This window comes from Eretmochelys imbricata, chromosome 1 (assembly GCF_965152235.1).
Source record: "Eretmochelys imbricata isolate rEreImb1 chromosome 1, rEreImb1.hap1, whole genome shotgun sequence".
Lineage (NCBI taxonomy): Eukaryota > Metazoa > Chordata > Testudines > Cheloniidae > Eretmochelys > Eretmochelys imbricata.
Window position 1 is genome coordinate 164,559,084 of NC_135572.1, and position 18,988 is coordinate 164,578,071.

Genomic DNA, 18,988 nt, shown 5'->3' on the forward strand with positions numbered 1-18,988 from the left:
GCTTCCTTTCCCTGTGGCTTTTATGCAGCCCTGGGCTAATTAGGTAGCAGTTGTCTCCACCTCCCCAATGAGGGCCAAGTTACCTCCAACCCATCCTAATTTGTTCCCCTAATGAGGAGCGGGGCTCACAGAGGGCTGAATCTGCAACCCTTTGCCCAGCACCCTGTCACAGTGTGCATACACATACATATAGCAAATCCTGCCTGTAAATCCCTTTTATTGTTGTTATTTGTTAGTGGCCATACTTAGGAGCCCCAGTCATGAACCCCATTGTGCTAGATGCTGTACAAACACATAGCAAAAATCCACAGCCATATTTCAAACAAAACAAAACAAAAAACAGCTAAACCAGAAAAAACACAATAATGAACATTCTTATACTGGCAAGGAGATGGACTAAATGACCTAACAGCCTTACCCCTCTCTAGACTCTAACGTGTACACACTCATACCAGCATTGCAAACAAATCTTACAAGATGAATTCCAGAAGAAGGTGACATATTGATATATTAAAATTATGTTAATTTCTTGGATTAAACAAATCAGCATTTAACTGGAATTCATTTTACATATGTATGTAAAATATTTATAATAAAATATTTTCTAATTATTATAACATTAAAGTCTGTATCTTGATTATTTGAAATGACGTCTTTCTTCAAGTCTATTCTTAATCCTGTTGCATATACATTACCGTAAACTAGATTATATACTAAAGCTGTTCCATAGTGGGGGAAAGGCTATAATAAGACTGGCAACAATATATCAGAGCCTAGAGCATCTAAGTGGTACACTGAGCAATCAGTTGCAGGTGGAATGTTAAGTGGAAAAGAAACAATTTATGAGATTAACTTGCGGCTTCGTCTGTGGCTGTGAAAATGCATTAGTGGTGATGATCGTGGTTGATAGGCCTTTGCATTTCAGTTAGGCTTTCTTCCTCCATCTCTGATTCAGGCAAATGATCTTGTGGTGAAAATCCCAAGCATGGTCCCTTAACAGCTCAGAGGCAAAATGCCTTCTTTGTGTAGAGTCATTTTTCGATGTGCACCACGAATGTTAGAAGGAATAAATGTTTGGTTCATCAAGGCAGTGGTATGTGAATAACATGCAACTCAATTGCTGGGTCAGGGACCTTTTTTTCACCTGACTATCTGAGGTCTGGTATGCACTACAGAAGAACAAGAAATGGACATTCTCAGAACTCCTTCTTACTTGTTCAGCAAATCTCCTTGCCATGTGTATATTAAAAGTATGTGGCCAGAAACTACTACCATACTCACATTCAGTATAGCCTTACCCTGTGAGTAGTCTCCCATTTTGTCTACTTGTGGAGTCAGTGTGACATACTGGAGTACAATCCAGACCAGTGAGGGGAGGGGTGCTGTGTCACCCCTGCCCTGTAATCTGGGGTGCCTTGAAATGTCTTGTGTTTAGCCTCCAATCTGGACTGCTCACAACCAGATACCAGCATACAGGTCACTCCCAGATGTCTTTGCTTTAACTGCAGCCTGCCAGTAACACCTTGATTCTTACCAGCCTTGGTTATATGGCAGGGTGATCCCAACACACTCCCAGTCCTGGACTTTGTAGAATCATAGAATCATAGAACTGAAAGGGACCTTGAGAGGTCATCTAGTCCAGTCATCTGCACTCAAGGCATGACTAAGTATGATCTAGGCCATCCCTGACAGGTGTTTGTCCAACCTGCCCTTAAAAATCTCCAATGATGGAGATTCCACAACCTCCCTAGGCAATTTATTCCAGTGCTTAACCACTCTGACAGTTAGGAAGTTTTTCCTAATGTCCAACCTAAACTGGCCTTACTGCAATTTAAGCCCATTGCTTCTTGTCCTATCCTCAGAGATTAAGAAGAACAATTTTTCTCCCTCCTCTTTGTAACAACCTTTTACGTACCTGAAAACTCTGTCCTTTGTCTATCATGTCCCCTCTCAGTCTTCTCTTCCCCAGACTAAACAAACCCAATTTTTACAATATTCCCTCATAGGTCATGTTTTCTAGACCTTTAATCATTTTCGTTGCTCTTCTCTGAACTTTCTCCAATTTGTCCACATCTTTCCTGAAATATGGTGCCCAGAACTGGACACAATAGTCCAGTTGAGGCCTAATCAGCACAGAGTAGAGTTGAAGAATTACTTGTAGTATCTTTCTTACAACACTTCTACTAATACAGGGGTTCCCAAATTTGGTTCGCGGCTTTTTCAGGGCAAGCCCCTGGCGGGTCGCGAGATGTTTTGTTTACCTGAGCGTCCGCAGATACGGCCACTCTCAGCTCCCAGTGGCCGCACTTTGCCACTTTTTATGCCATTATCTAAATCATTGGTGAAGATATTGAGCAGAACTGGACCCAGAATGATCCCTGCGGGAACCCATTTGATATGCCCTTCCCGCTTGACTGTGAACCACTGATAACTACTCTCTGAGAATGGTTTTCCAACCAGTTTTGTACCCACCTTATAGTAACTCCATCTTGCTTGTATTTCCCCAGTTTGTTTATGAGAAAGTTGTGCGACACAGTATCAAAAGCCTTACTAAAGTCAAGACATACCATGTCTACCACTTCCCCCTATCCACAAGGCTTGTTACCCTGTCAAAGAAAGCTGTTCAGTTGGTATGACATTATTTGTTTTTGACAAATACATGCTGACAATTACTGATCAAATAATTATCTTCTACGTGGTCACAAACTGGTTGGTTAATTATTTGCTCCTTTATCTTTCCAGGTACTGAAGTTATACTGACTGGTCTGCAATTCTCTGGGTTGTCCTTTTTATAGATTGGCACTATATTTGCCCCTTTCCAGTCCTCTGGAATCTCTCTCGTCTTTCATGACTTTTCAAAGATAATTGCTAATTGTTCAGATATCTCCTCAGTCAGCTCCTTGGGTATACTAGGCTGTATTTCATCATGCCCTGGTGACTTGAAGATATCTAACTTGTCTAAGTAATTTTTAACTTGGTCTTTCCCTAATTGAGCCTTGTTTTTCTCCGATCTTATTTTCAGTAATATACACTAGCCTGTTATCTTATATAGTTACCCAGAAACTTCAATTTAAACACACTGGATTAAATAAAACAATAAAACAAGTTTATTAAATACAAAGAGAGATATTTTAAGTGAGTATAAGTATTGAGGCATAAAAGTCAGAAATGGGTACAAGAAAAATAAAGAAAAATCATTTACTAGTGCCTAACTTAACAAATTATATTAGATTCAAGCCAATTTTTTTTCCACATGCTTCCAGCAAAATTACTGCTCAAACTCTTCAGTCAGAACCTCCCTCCCCCCAGAGTCCAACAGCTGTTTCCTTTTGTCTTCTCAGGTGTAGAAAATGCAGCGGGCAGGGACAGAGAGAGAGGGATCTTATAACTTCACATTCGATGTTGCCACACATATTTTATCAGGACAATGCTGACCAGCAAATTATGAGTTTCAAATGATACCTCACAAGGCATACTTTGTACAAAGAGTATTCCAGTAGTGTGTAGGGTGTGAATACAGGGGTGTATTCCATCACACTAAAGGTAATAGTCAGTGTGAGAAAAGGTGGCAGAATCTGTCCTGTGCTACATACATTCATTTTTGTGAGAAATGTAACTGGAGCTAAGACTTACGTTGCGTGTTTACCTCACTCTGCAGTTCCTAGGTGTTGCCAAGATGTCAGAGGGTAAGTAATCTTCTACATTATGTCTTCTATTGTAATTGAAATCACAAAGTGGGTTAGAGACAGAATGGCAGCCTTATATCTCAGCCAATAAAACTGAAGCTGAGGCTCATGATGTAATCACTTGTCATTGTGTGTCTTATCCACACTCTCCGTGAACTCCAGGAAGAGCACAAAGCACAATCAATTTCCATGATGCTTACTTGTGAAACTTTGAAAATGCTAAGCAAATTCACTGAGGAGAGCTTTCTACTATGGGCAGCTAAGTGAAGGAGCTGCCAGAATTCACCTTGTCTCCTCACCCTAGAACCAGTGTACAAGATGTGGAGGGAGAAAGAAAGGGGAGAAAGCAATTCACTCTGTCCTTGCAACCACAGTATATGAAATCCCATCAAAAGCCTAAACCTTACAATGAACCCATGTAGGCTGATATTATGTAAACCTTAGTATAGAAAGGTGCCATTGAAATCACTAGGTGTGAAAGATGTTATCTATACTAACAGAGGCATGTAACTCACAGTATAATGGTACACAGTCCTCATTTAAGTCTTCAGAACCAGCTGCCACACATACACAGTAGTAATTATTCAGGTCACTCACTTCCATGCTCTCTACACCCCACACTCCTATGTATCTCAGGTAACTGGGCTTCTACTCTCAGATTAGCTACAGTATTATAATATTAAAGGGAAATTCTTAATTCAGCCTTTTATTTTCTTGCTTTTGAGCTGTGCAAAGAAAGAAATTATCAGAAACCAGAGAGTATTTTTATAAGTTCATTTTTAGAGCATCTGTAAATTGGCTTAAAATCATTAGGGCTTCCAAGTCATCGTTCATCACTGCGTTTTTGGGCACCGTGCCTACTAGTTCTAAATTTTCTCCGTAAAGATGCTTCTCAAGCTGTGACTTGGAAAGTTCAAGTGATGTTGCAGCATATTCCACTGTCTATTTGATCTTATGATCAGAATTTCCCCTGCTCTTAAAACTGACCTTATCTTACTTCAGTTTGCATCTGTTATTTCTTGTCTTATCATTTTTAAACTAATGAAAACAGTTCCTCCCTTTCTTTTTTATAGTACCCTTTTATGTACTTGTAAACCTCAGTTATGCTGTCCCCTTTGGCTTTCTTTTTTACCTCAAATATATGGATATATTGTATTCCTTTAATCTTTCCTTATAGGTAGTCCCTTCCAGACCTTTAATCACTGTAGTTGCTCTTCTCTGGAATCTCCCTCATTTACTGATATATAGCCAATAGTATGATGCCCAGAACTAAATACATTGCTCCTGCTGTGATCTGAGTGCTGAGAAAGGGGGAATAATTGCCTCCTTGGTCTTAGATGTGATCCCTCTGTTTATGTATTTCAGAAGAGCAGTTCTCTGCTTTGTCTACAGCATTGCCTTGAGTAACCAACTTCATTTTTTTTAAGTTGCATCCAACCTGCATTTCAAATTTCTAACCAACACAATATGGAATGCCCAAATTAGAAACTGCAGAAGAATGGCTTTGCAATGGAAACTTTGACCAATCCTTCACTGCAGCATGCCAGTTTATGGACATCAATGTAGTACACAAAGTAAAAATATCCTGTATATAAAAAGTTTATAGTGTATGTAGGGCCAGCTTGTGACTTGAGCTACATCTACATGCAATGGACTAAAGAGGAGTAAGAGCGCACCTTACCCCTGCCTGGGCTATGCAGATCTTGGATCTGGGCATGCTGGTGTCTGCATGGACTGCACACCCAGTTACTCTCACACACCCTGAAGCAGGTGGGCGGGGAGCAGCTAGGAACGAACAGAATCTTAGCTTTGACCCCTAACAAACCTGTCAGAAAAGTTGAGCCAGCATTGGGGAGTATCCATAACTGACTGCTGGTATAGCCCAGCAGCAAATTACTACACCTTTGCCTCCTCCTTGGAGAAAAGAGGAATCGGAGAGTGGATTGTGCCTCAGAAGAGTGTCTCTGAGACACAGTCCCTCCCGGGGGGCCACTCAGGATGTGCAGTTTACACAGAGCTGTGCCTAATCGAGCCTTGAATTATATCTTTTTTTTAAAAAGCAGCAGATCCAGTGTTCAGGGTACTCATTGTAAAAGCAATAAGTAGGACCAATGTCCCACCTCTGAAATCTCCCCACAATTGAGCTCTTTCCTACTCTTGCCTATCAACTCATTCCTTCCCATGGGGAAAGCCCGGAAGAACAAATGGGCGTGTCACTGGCTGCTGAAGGTGAACAAATCTGGGATTTGATGCCGAAAGCATATTCCACAGATGAGAATCTCTCCCTGAACATAAGGGTATCCAACTCCCCACCCCATGCCTACACCAGGGGAGGGGGCTAGTTTGAGCGCCTCAAAAGAAAGAAAGACTTTTTAACCAACACGGCTTTCAACTAAGAGCTGCACCTTCTGAATGGTCTTAAAGTGTAATAATAATAATAATAATTAATAATGCTGCACACTTGCATAGCCTTTTTCATCTGTAGATCTCAATGGGTTTTACAAAGATGTCTTAATCCCCATTTTGCGGATGGGGAAAGTGATTTGCCCAACACTTAGCTTCCTGTAAACCATATTACAGTAACAGAGTCTTGAAGTGACAAAAGCATTGGTCACTCCAGCCTGGGTCACATCCAAAAGAAAAAGTGACAAACTTCTGGTCAAGAGTAAATAATACAATGTGCTCTTGGCCACTGTTGGCACTTGTGTATTCAAAAGTGATTGGGGATTCAATAACATTCCCTTTGCACCAAACCTGACCAACAAAAGGTAGGCAGATGTCCAGAGGTCATATCAACTGTGCCATTTCTCTAGTTGGCTCCCCGACATACCTGCACAACCTCAGCCTTGCCTGGGTTGAATTGCAGCCAAGTTACCCTCTTCCAAGCCAAAGTCCTGGCATAACAATAGATAAGTACCAGCCAGTCCAATTAAATGTATAGAGCAAAATGTCTTCCACATATTGGAGATCTCACATCCCATTTCATCTCTCATACACATTAATTTACTTTAATTAAATATATATATTTCAATGTATACACGAGGCCATTGTGGGATATAGTGAGGATTACATGGCTATAACTATAGAATACTACTTTTCTAAATGCTGTATTTAATCATAAAACTCAAAGGCAAGCAGCACAAAAATATTTTAATATGTTAAATAACACAGTAATTGTTTTTAGCCAATTAAATCAGACTACTCATGATAACAATTGCTATTCCTAACATTAAGTGTTTGCAGGATCAGTTGTAAAGGCCTGATCCTACAAACTCTTACTCCCAGAGCAGTCCTTCAACATATCACATGTAGAAGCAAAGACTTCTCACACAATTTCTTTGGCAAGAGGGCCTTAACAGACAAACTAAACAATTCAGACACAAAATGTACTAACTGACCCAGAGAATAGTTCTATTTTAGGCCCCAATCCTTCAAACAATGAAGCATGTGTATAATTTTATTCATATGAGCAGTCCCATTAATTTCACTGGGACCACTGCCCAGAGTAAAGTTACACAGGTGCGTAAGTGTTTGCAGGATTGGGAACTGGAGCCCTTTTTGTTGTTGTTGTTTTTGTTTTAGATTGTACTTTTATTTTATATGGGCCAATTCTGTTAAGGTCTACATCTTTTTTCATTTCACAATATTTTTTCTTGCTCTTTTTCTTCTGTAAAATATGCTCAAAACCACATGCATTTAACCTATTCAGAACAAGTATATTTTTCTTCATATTTGCCCTTAGAGTATTTGCATGCAGCAGCTGTCACTTGCATTGCATTCATGCTCAATTTTCCCAGTGCAATTTATATTGTTTGAAATTCATCCCTAAATCTGCTTTCTCATATTTCCAAAGCTTTTGCTTAACTGTAGTAGTTTAAAAAGCTCAGTGCTTTGTGGTCTCACAATCCCATGTGACAGAAGCAACCCATAGTGGCTAGAGAGTCATATGTGGTTTGTTTACAGCTGTAATAAATTGATGTTAAAATACAAATATAAGCAGTGCAGTATGCTATCTGTTTATCATTAAAATACAAGTTGTGTTCTGAACTGATTCTTATACATAACCTTCACAATATCATATGACAATTCTTAGCCTTTGGAATACTAAGAAAGATTATGTTAGCAAAAAATATTGCCTAATATATGTATAATTGGCCTCCATATATAACAACCATCATTTCACTAGTAATTGTCATTTTATTCATGCAGCCTGTTTATTTCATTAACTTCTATTCTTTCAGAGTATTTACTCAGAATAACTCCACCTAGAGATTTTCACCATACAGTGGATTCAAACTATATTTCTCTGTTCATCACGCACGGATCAGTAAAATGGAAGATGATAAACTGAATTAACCAAAAGATTAAAACATTCTTACTGCTGCCTTAACCCTAACATACATGTAATATACAACATTTAAGTTCATTTATCAATTATCTCCATCACAGTATTTACCACATCCACTCCAGTCTTATATGACCCCTTGTTACAGCTTATTTTAACATAAAGCCTGGCTTCAAGCTTTAAAATGCTTTATTATTACTCTTGGTTTAGTAATACATTTCTTTTCAACATGGATAATGCCAGCTAAATGGTGCAGGGTTATAAGGATGAAATATTTCCTCTGTCTTCTATTAAACATGGAAATTTTGTGTTTCCATTTTCATTTGTGTTTCTATTTCATTTCCATTTCAACTGACTAAATCAGATTAAGAAAGGATCATTAATGAGTGAAATTCAGCTCAGTTTACTAATGAATCTTAAAACTAAAGTGCCTCTCAACCACCTGACTAAAGCTGAAGAATCCTACTTGATCTAAAAAACAATCAAATTCTGTAGATGTGTGTATTTTACATGATGTAATATGTACAAATATGCAGATGTTACATCACTGAAATTATTCTCCTTATCTATTCAATGTCTATAAAAATGTTATCCACCACTAATATATCCCATATGTAATAAACACAGTAAACTGTATTTTAAAAATCCCCACTTGCCTTTTTAATTGCTCCTAAAAATATAACGAAATAGATCAGAAGTAATTTAGACTCGAGATAATTTAGCACAGGGGAAAGTTGTACAGTAAACAGTCCACTGCAATGATTTAATACTACAAGTGGCAGAATTTTAAAAAAAATACACAAAACGTGTTCTTGTTGAATGATAAGGTTTTTAAAAGCTTTTTTTATCAAATGCTGGACCCTGTAATTCCTTAATAAGTATATTTAGTAATCCATGTATCCTTCATTCACTTTGTTATGTAAGGACCTATTTTATATTTGCCACTAAAGGTTCTGTTAAGATACTGTGTTGTAAACAAATTTCGAACAACCATCAAGATCCTACCCTGTTAGTTCTGGGGGAAAATACTAAAATTGCATCACCTCTATATCCTACTAAAAAAATGGAAGCTATAGAGCGACGAAAAGCCATTCTAAAATGAAACTGTTGTTCTCTTGTATTGAAAGAGACTAGAAAGAACTGCGTCTGTCTGATGGATAAGAAACTTTTCGTTAGGGAACGGGAGATACCGCTCAGGACGCGTTGTAAATGTGGTGGTCGTGTGTGTGCAAGGCTGGGAGAGTATGCAGCTTCTGCCGGTAACGTGCCTTCTAATAACGTTTAGTTCCCAGGAAAGGGGAAATTGCAGCTTCTGGGAGGCACCGTGCATTATACAAGAAGCGGGATCCTGGAAATACGAAATGTGAAAACGCTCCTTCGTGCAACAACGGAGCAATTTTAAAACAAATGTCTAGTGAATTTGCAAGATCACAGGCTGTGCTAATCTCTCTTGAATTAAATACCCATCGGAAGCCTTCTGCAGAGGGTTATTGACTAACCAAATAGGCGGCATATTAGGAATTAAATCCCCCCCATGAACATGCTAATGAAGGGCAAAAATTTCCCGCCTCTGGGAGAATTACACAGCGAAATACTCCGCGTTCGCTTCATTCTGGGTAAACAAGATCTGGTGCAACTTTAGTGCTTTTCCTTTTGTTAAAAAAAAAATTATTCCTATCACCAGCTTTGTGAAGCTCCGCGCCCGGGCTCCGGCTGTGTTTGAATGGGAAGCGTTAGCCACGTTGAACTTTTCCCGCTTGTGCAATGAACAGAAGGGCGATGGAGCCGGACAACGGCTGGCTATGGAGCCGGCGGGGTGGGGAGTGTGTAATGTGCCCCCTTCCGTGACTTGGGGGGCACACGCCATCCTAACACAGCTGCTTTCAAGCGGGGAACTGCTGGTTTGCGCTGCGCTCCTCGCGCACCCCAGGCTTGGCTGGCGCAGGGACCGCAGCGCGCAACGAGATCTCCCTGCTCGAGCTGGCCGCAGGGGACACGACTCAGGAGGGTTGGGACCGCGGCTAAACACGCCTAACCCGGGTGTTCCCCTTACTGCCACGTCTTCTCCCCCGCAGGGCGGGCGCTGCCAGGGTACGCAGGCGTCCTGCGACTTGAACCCCTGAGTTGTGTGGCTCGGGGATCAAGCAGTTCTGCGCCCGCCACCCGATCCGATCCCTTCCCTGCTTCCCGGCTTGTTAGGTCTGGAGGGGGGAGCTGGTGAACCCCTCCCAGCAGTGGGCCCCACCCTGGCTGGCTGAGCCGCCCGCGGCGAGGATCGCTCTTTACCAGTTAGGACCCGCTCAGTGTTGCCACACGTGCTGATGTAACCCGGGGGGAAGCAGCATTTCGCCCAGAGCCTGGCTCAGCGAGCGCTAGATACTTGACAGCGTTCATCACCCGGACTCCTTGATTCTGCCCGGGATCTGCTCTCGGGCAGCCTTGCTGGGGGGTATTGCTGGGTGGGGGGGGGGGGGGCGGGTGTGCGTGTGTGTAGCCCGTGCGAAGCTGTGCAGAAAGACCGGGCCTAGCGCCGGCGTGTTTTGCCCCAGAGCGGGCTGAGCGGATGCGGCTCCCTGCACGTGCGGAGCCAGCTTGCCCTATTGCTCGGGGCAAAGGACAGCCGGGCTCGTTCCCCACCCGCGCCCTGCGGCTTCGCCCGGCTTGGCCGGAGAGTGCCGAGGAAAAAAGGCTGTTGGCCCCCTCTACTGGCCGCTCCGCGTTGCTGCAGGGGATGGCGCGTGGGGGCGGTGCAGCGCCACCGCCTTCCCCGGAGTTTATTTGCTGTTTTGCTTTTGCATTAAGGGTTTGGCTTGGTGGGGTTTTTTTTTTTCTTCCCCCGATTGCGCAATAAACCGTAGGCAGCTCAGAGACTCCAGGAACAGGCCTTCAGCTTGCTTCCTCTTTGCTGTTAAAGGCAGGGCCTGTTACCACAGTACAGCTTTTAGCAATGGTTCTTATTAACTACCGTGCCTGCTCCCCCACTTCCCCTCAGTCATTGGGGGACCAGCGGTTGTTGCTTCTCCTCATCCCTGTTCTGAACTGCTGCCCCCTCTCCCCCTGCACCATACCCCATATACCCCTGTATGGGACTAGCTGCTGGGCCCTCCCTTGCTGCTGAGGCCAGGACTGGGATGGAGTGTAAGGAAATAGCCCTTGATATGACACAGAGAGAGAAGGGGGGAAGGAGCAGCTTCAGTCTCCTGCAAGAGGGGGAAGCAGGAAAGAAAGAGAGGACAACTTTGTGGCCTCTAGGCCCCTGGGACATCTCTTGGGAAGGATAAGGAGGCAGAGACAGGGTTGTTATCTCAAAGGAGTGCTGGCTCTGGCATGGCCCAGAGAGGTAATTTCATTAAGTCATTAGCACAGTTTTAGGTCTTGGGTTGTTTAAATGCTGCTGATGGCAAGGAGGGTATGGGCCAAACAGTGTCTGCCGAGTGGCTATGTTAGATCATGTTGGCCTTGTCTATACTTGCCATTTTCCCCACAAAATGTCACATCTTTGCTACCACTAATTCAGTTCCCCCAGCCCTATCAGCAGGAAGAGCACTAGTGTGGAAAAAGCACCAGCAGAAGCCAGCATTGGTAACCCCTGTTTTATCTAGCTCGCAAGGGTGTGAAATTTCAGGGAGGCAAGGCTAGCCAGGACATAGCCATGAGAGAGGGCAGCTGGGGCTGGGCCCAGAGCAGCTTTGCAGCACCCTCTGCCGGAGTGATTCCTCTTTGGCAAAGGGCAACAGCTTAAAAAAATCAGAAGAAAAACCAAACTAAACCCATGCCATCAATGTCCACAGTGAAATGCTACAAACAGAAATCCCACTACTTCCATTTTGACCATGGGCAGTCTAACAACCTGGCTTACCCTCCTGTCCTGAAATAAGCAGGACTTGTCAAGGAAAATACCCTGGATGCAGGGTGGCCAATGCTGTGCTCCCTGTTTGAAAATTGGAGAACTGTGTTTTAGAAGTGACTGGATCACCGACCCCACCATAGTGGTGCAGGGGGGACTGTATTTTTTGGCTGGGTCTATGACTTGAGCTGTGACTATGGCACTACCAGAGTGGTCATACAGGGGCAGATCCTGAGAGGGAGAGGCCGAAGGGGACTATAATAGTAGTTGTGAGAGGGAGAGTAGGGGCCCCTAGCTGTTGCTAGACCGGAGATGAGTCACTGGGCTCTCAGGGGTGATAGGAGATCCTAAACAGGCCAGGTGAAAGGACAGTTGGAACAAACTGCTGTGGTTAAAAAAAAAAAAAAGTGAATGCTTGTGCAAGCTGTAGTTTGCTGGTCCCACAATGTTACTCAAACCTCATTTATCTTGGAACTGTGTAACAGCAGGAGGGCATGGCGGGACCACAGGTAGGGCCGTTCGCCCCTGCATTGCCATATTCCCTTTCTGGCTGAATATTTTGTGACTGAAATAGCATGATTTGTGCCTTTTTAAAACGTGATTTGCAGGCATATCTATTGTGGCCATTTGCCAAAGACTGCAATTGTCCTGGCCTCCCCTGTGGAAGAGATTCTAGAGAGACAAGTTTCAGAGTAGCAGCTGTGTTAGTCTGTATTCGCAAAAAGCAAAGGAGGACTTGTGGCACCTTAGAGATGAACCAATTTATTTGAGCATGAGCTTTCGTGAGCTACAGCTCACTTCATCGGATGCATCTGATGAAGTGAGCTGTAGCTCACAAAAGCTTATGCTCAAATAAATTGGTTCATCTCTAAGGTGCCACAAGTACTCCTTTTCTTAGAGAGACAAGGTGGGTGAGGTAATAGCTTTTATGGGACCAGCTTCTGTTGGTGAGCAAGACACACTTTCCAGCTACACAGGGCTGGTCTTCAGGTCTGGATTCTATGCAGGCACTGTGCATATGTTACAAGCTCAGGAGTATGGAGGATGTAGAAATTGTGTAAACCTGAAAGCACCCTAGCGGGAGGGAGGAAGAAGTGACAGATTAAACTGGGGGAGGCCCGATAGCCTTGCAAAATTGTGTTTGTCCAGACTGTGTATTTTGGGGTGAGTGCAAATATCATTACACATTTCAATATAGTCAGTCATCCTGATAAAGTTCAAGTGATTATATTTGGTGCCTGGGAGAGTAATTTTTCAAAGCAAGGCTGATTATGGACAGTTAACCCTGCCCTAAGCGACATCCCAGGGACCCACCTATCAATTGCCTAGTAGAGGTGGTCTTTAAATGTAGTTCGGACAAAACTGCAGTGAAGCCCGAGGGGGTGGGGGGGACTCTGAAGGGCTGGCTTAGGCTAGGGGGTTGCTTGTCAGTTGCCATTCTCGGTGCTGGTGTCACTGCATATAATATCCTGTAGCAAACCACAGGCAGGGAGCTGAGTGCATTATGCACAGGGCTGCTGCCGCTGCCCCCGCAGTCGGTGTTTGCGGCGGGGGTCTGAGGAGCACCAGCAGCCGCACATGGTCTCTGCCTCTGTGTGTGTGTTGTGGCGGCCGCGGCATCCCATTGACACTTGGGCTCTTTACAGTAGCTCCGGCGGCAGCGCCCGGGCCAATTCCAGGAGCCCCCGGACTGGAGCCGCGCCCGGGCTGATACCGGAAAGGGATCTGATTGGCCGGCGTCCTCCCCATATGCAAAAGAGCTAAGGGGATGACATTCCTCCGCACTCTTACAGTAAAAGCAAATTCATTTCCAGTCAATCTCCATTCATAGAGCCAGAAGGGCGCAAGGGAGGAGGGAGGACCAGGCTTTCCAGATCAGCATGAGCAAACAAACAGCTCCTCACAGAAGGTCGTAAAGCTGTGTAGCCAGTGTTCAGTAGGCAGCCAGGAGGAAGCTTTCCCTTCGAGTCCTGTGGACACGTGAAGACTTTCAAGATCTCCCCGCTTTGGAAATGGGCTTTTTTTCTGAGCTATCTCCTGGGCTGGATATTTTAACTTCTGCCGCGTCTGTGAACTTCTGTCGTTGTTCTGTGTGAGCGAGGGCTACAGCTCCCCTCTCTTTTTGGAAGGGACGCTCGCAGTCCTTTGCAAGCAGACATTAGTGTTTGCTTGCCAGCTTTCGGTATCGATCTCGTTGAGTTGAGGCGAAAAGAGAAAAAGCGTGTCTCCGAAAGCACAGTTCCACCTGCTGTGGTTAAAATATTGTCAAGCAGCTGGCTGCTGCGGCCGAATTAGAGGAAGATTGTCTCAGAGATTGCCAAAAAAAAAAAAAAAAAAGTTGTCTGACTCACCAAACTGCTGCAGATTGTTGGTTGACTTCTGAAGAGAGAGTGTGTTTGTATGTGAGAGAGAGAGAGAGAGCGCGAGCTGTTGCACACCCCAAACCACAGAGAGAACCCACAATTTAACCAACATCCCCAAACCCACGTTTTCATGTGTGGACTTTTTAGCCTCAGAGCTTGAGATCGGCTGCGACCTTTCCAAGACTTTATGAGAGACTCTGTACCAAAGGCATTTCTGTCGAGACTGAATTCCATGCACTGAACATTTTTTTTTTTTCAAAATTACTGACAGATCATGACACGAGTACTTCTCGAGCAACGCAAGTCAAACTACTGACGCTGATTTTCAAGGCTACTTAAAAAAAAAAAAAACCCTGCAGAGACCATTAATGGATTTCTGTTGTGTTTAAATTCTCTACAGATTATACTGTAAATATTTGATGAAGTACAGTATATGTGTGTGTCTGTGTATAGATACATTGTTCTAGTCAGCTGACCTTTGAAAATCCTAGCTCGCGCATTGTATTCTTTGAAGACTGAAGCCGATTTTCGCCATTTTAGAGAGCGGCTGTTGTCTATGGATACTGATGTATTTTGTATTCTATTGGGACTTTAGAAAAATCACCTGGAAAAAACTGATAGGGAATTAACTCCTGGGAAGCCCTAGGTTTTGCTTGTGTGTCTGAACGTGTGTCTTAGCTTTCCCTTGCCTACACATTTCCTCGGTGTGCGGGATTTTTGGAGGGAGTTTTGCCTCTGATAACGCTTGTACCAACCAAAGACTAAATGTGCAGCCTTCACAGTAAACCCCCGTGCGGAAGATTGTTTCGATTACTGGATTAACTCTTCTGTTTCGCAGGCCCAGGAAGCCAAAGAGTTAAAGCTCAGTTTATTCGCTGCCTCAAACTGATCAGCAAAATTAACTTTGGGGCCAGGCATAGAAACGACCCCCCCTCCCCAGTGCTAAGCCTGTACCCGTTTAGCCTGGTCTCCAGAGGGTGATCGCTGAAGAGTTACACTCCTGTCGCTGCTTTGTAAGAACTCTTGGGAGATTTTTCACTCAACAGGCTTGTTGTGATGCGTATCCCCGTAGATACCAGCACCAGCCGCCGCTTCACGCCGCCCTCCACCACTCTGAGCCCGGGGAAGATGAGCGAGGCGCTCCCGCTGGCTGGCCAGGAGAACAGCGGCGCCCTGGTGGGGAAGCTGAGAAGTGCAGACCGCAGCATGGTCGAGGTGCTAGCGGATCACCCCGGGGAGCTGGTCCGCACTGACAGCCCCAACTTCCTCTGCTCCGTGCTCCCAACGCACTGGAGGTGCAACAAGACGCTGCCAATTGCTTTCAAGGTATTTGGCCTTTCGACACTTCTCTGGGGGAGGTATTAAACCGGGGGGAGAGGGAGGATCAATGGGAGCCGGCTAGGGTGACCAGATAGCAAGTGTGAAAAATCAGGACCGGGATGGGGGGTAATAGGCCTCTATATAAGAAAAAGCCCCAAATATAGGGACTGTCCCTATAAAATCGGGACATCTGGTCACGCTAGAGCCGGGGGTGAATTGGGACAATGTACAAACTCCTCTGCTGTGCACACGGTAAGACCAGAAACGCAGCGTGCATGTCATGTAACTGCTTCCCGGATGGGAGGCTGTTCATCTGGCCCCCTTGGAGCGCGGCTCGCAGAGTTTGGAGATGTGTTTTAGGCGTAGTCCCACCTAAGGAGGCCGGAGTTGCTGTAGGGACCGGCTCTGTGTATCCTGATTCACTGTATTGCCCTTTATGCACTGGTGAGTATAGCGGGCCCTCCTGTTTAACAGTATTTAGCCTATTGATTTGCTAACATGAGTCACTTGGTAGAGCTGGGAGAAGGGGAGCTGGGGGCAGGACGCTGACTTTGGGGACTCTCTCTCCAACCGGTCTGTCTCTTCATCTCATTCATAAACATACCATTCAGGAGTGGTTCTATAAAAAGCAAAGAACAAGGAGCTGAGTGTGTCTCTCTACCTTGTGTAACAGGATGCAACACAATCAATCACAGGGTGGATACAAGTATCAATAGCCTAAAATGACCCTTTCTGGACTGTAGTGTGTTTTGTACATAGAAATAACCCACGACAATGGGAACGGGACACTTTTAAAACATCGGAGTTTGGGGTACTTCTGGATTAATATGTTTGCAAGACCATAAAGTACTACAGGCCACAATGTTCAGAGTCTCGTGTCTAAAGTTTCGCACTTACACTGTGTTGAAGGCGCCTAAATAATGGAAGCTCAGAGGTGCTAAGCCCCCATTTGTATAGAGTGGCAGGTCCTCATCCCTGTTAGAAGTCAGGTCTTTTTTATTTTGGTACCTAATTTAGGCAGCGGTTTGTTCTGGGCGGATAGTGAGTTAGAAAATAATCCGTTTGTTGTTAAATATATCAGTGTTTTTCCAGATTCTTTTTTAACTAAGCCCACCTTTGGCAGATCTATCTATGAAAAGTGCTGGCTTTTCTTCTGCTGGAAGTCACTAAACCTCAAAGGTTCGAAACACTAGCGTAAGGCCGCTTATTGAGGAATGCTCAGTTCGCACGAAAAGGATGCATGATCTTGCGGTTTCATAGACCATCAACTTTCCACCGGGGGTGGTGGTTTAAAATTAACCGGAGAGAAGTTTAGAAGCTTTTTCTCTTTTGATTTTTTTCATACTTGGAGTTGCTGTAGTACACTTACCCAGCCTGTCTTAAAACATCTGACCTTTCCCTTAAAACAAAAACAAAGAAACAAAAACCCGCAAGTGTAAAACTTTAGCACGACCCCATCTAAGACAGATGCTTGTTCTATGTGCTGAAATCGACCCCACTAAAGTTTTGTGTCTGCCTCCCTGGATAATCAGTACAATGTGTCTTTACAATCAAGAAGAGTAATGAATGTAGATTACATTTAGAATATAATTGCTGCAGCTTTTCTTGTCTACATGGTCCGATTTCCTCTTATTTGAATTCAAGTATTCAGTCCCCCTTGCCCGCTTTGAAAAAAAAAAAGACTTTGGCCTATAAATAATTTCTTTATAATGCTGAACTCCCTGCCGTTGATTTATATGTTTCCAACCATGAAAAAAAAAAAGGTTTTAATTGTCTCCAAGGATGAGCCCCTGTTAGGGTGTAGCTCCCCTAAAGCCTTTAATGGCGTCAAATGGTTACATTTAAGATTGGGAGTAGGACAGTCTGAATCAGCCTGTTCCTTTCCACCGGACAGGCTTCTTTCCACCAAGTTCACCGCTGCCAAACCAGATCAGAGCAGTATCCATTTGATTATGTGGGATAATCAGTTGAGCTCTTAAAGCCTTAATACGTATCAGAACAGGGCTTTAGGATAAGTACAAGTGTTTATTTTGCCTACTGAGGGTTTTGTTTAGGAAGAGAGGGGAGAGGTGGGAGAAAGGAAGGTCAAGTCGGAATGATCAATTCCGAAAACCAAATCCCCCTTCACACACTTCCATGAATTTTTCTACCATTCACAGTACACATAAACTGTACACAACTGCAGCGGAGTAGCTGGGACGCTGTAACAGGACAACGTTATTGCTTTAAAATAGACTGAACCCCCCGCTCCCCGGGTCCTAGAGAAGCGAAGTCTGGAAATCTGGCTGATATTTTAGAATTCGCTTCTTCTGTTTCGATGCGCTCTTGGGCGCAGGCTGCAGAGCAGATGGGGGCTGCCCAGCGTGGCGCGGTTGAAACCTTTTCATCTTACCCTGTATTGGAAGGCGAAGGAACCAATAATGTGACTAATACCCAACGCCTGCCCCGCTCCTTCTAAACAGGCCCAGTGTTTCCAGCCAGCCACCTTCTCTCCCCTAGCGCCTCTGAAATGTTGCGGTCTGGTCCCAGCTAGAGCGGAGAGCTCAGCTGCTGAAAGGGATCCGTTCCGCGCTCCCGTGTCTGAGCGGCTGGTTGTTAATGGGATGTTTGAATGGAGAGAGCAGCTCTTCTCAGCCAGGTGAATGGCCAGGCTTGGAGGAGGGGAAGGGAGGGTGGATTGACGGGGTAACCGGCCCTCAGCTTCTTTTCTGCTGGGAACTCGCGCGTTATGTTTTAAATGGCTAGCCCCTTGCTACTTTTGCAAGCAAAGTAGGGGAGTCAAACGCTCAAACCAGACAAGATTATTCCTTTCTAGCATTAAACCACACACCCTCCCAAGGAAAGGTACAGCGTTTCCTGGTGAACCTCTGAACTCCGACGGTTTGACAGGTTTCAGAGTAGCAGCCGTGTTAGTCTGTAGCCGCAAAAAGAAAAGGAGGACTTGTGGCACCTTAGAGTCCACCTGCTTTCTGACTCTCTTTGCTGCTCCGCCCCCCTGCTCACCACCGCCCAAAGTCACCGGCTAGTGGGAACTGCAGGGGAATGAGACCTGAAATATTTGACTGATTATAAAAACAAACACAATCCCATTGTAAAGATTACTGTGTGTTTTCCAAAGGTCCCTTTTGAAAGTATTCCGATCCATCTGAAAATAATCTGTATCGTGCGAGAACTGGGTAACACATAATAGCTAGTTACACAGAGTTCGGTTCAAATCATCTATATACTGCCAAGATCCTATGCTCAAATGTAGCAGTGGGATTTGTAAGGTACTTGGTAATATTCATTGTACCAATACAAACCAAGAGATTTCTACAGATCGATATGCCCTCTTTCCCCCTATGCTTACACTCCAAACAATAAAATAAAATAGATTTTTTTAAAAAAGAATCACTTATTGCATATAGTCTTTAGAATCACAATTCCA

At 44.2% G+C, this 18,988-nt stretch overlaps 1 protein-coding gene across 3 annotated transcripts in view; it reads left to right on the forward strand.

The window, feature by feature from the left end:
* Positions 1-18,988, forward strand: part of RUNX1 (RUNX family transcription factor 1) — a 210,797-nt gene that overhangs the window by 100,519 nt on the left and 91,290 nt on the right. For all 3 annotated transcript variants that reach the window (XM_077818817.1, XM_077818835.1, XM_077818826.1), the window contains exon 3: positions 15,314-15,567. In XM_077818817.1, coding sequence (XP_077674943.1) covers positions 15,314-15,567 — 254 coding nt within the window. The remainder of the gene's footprint in view (positions 1-15,313; positions 15,568-18,988) is intronic.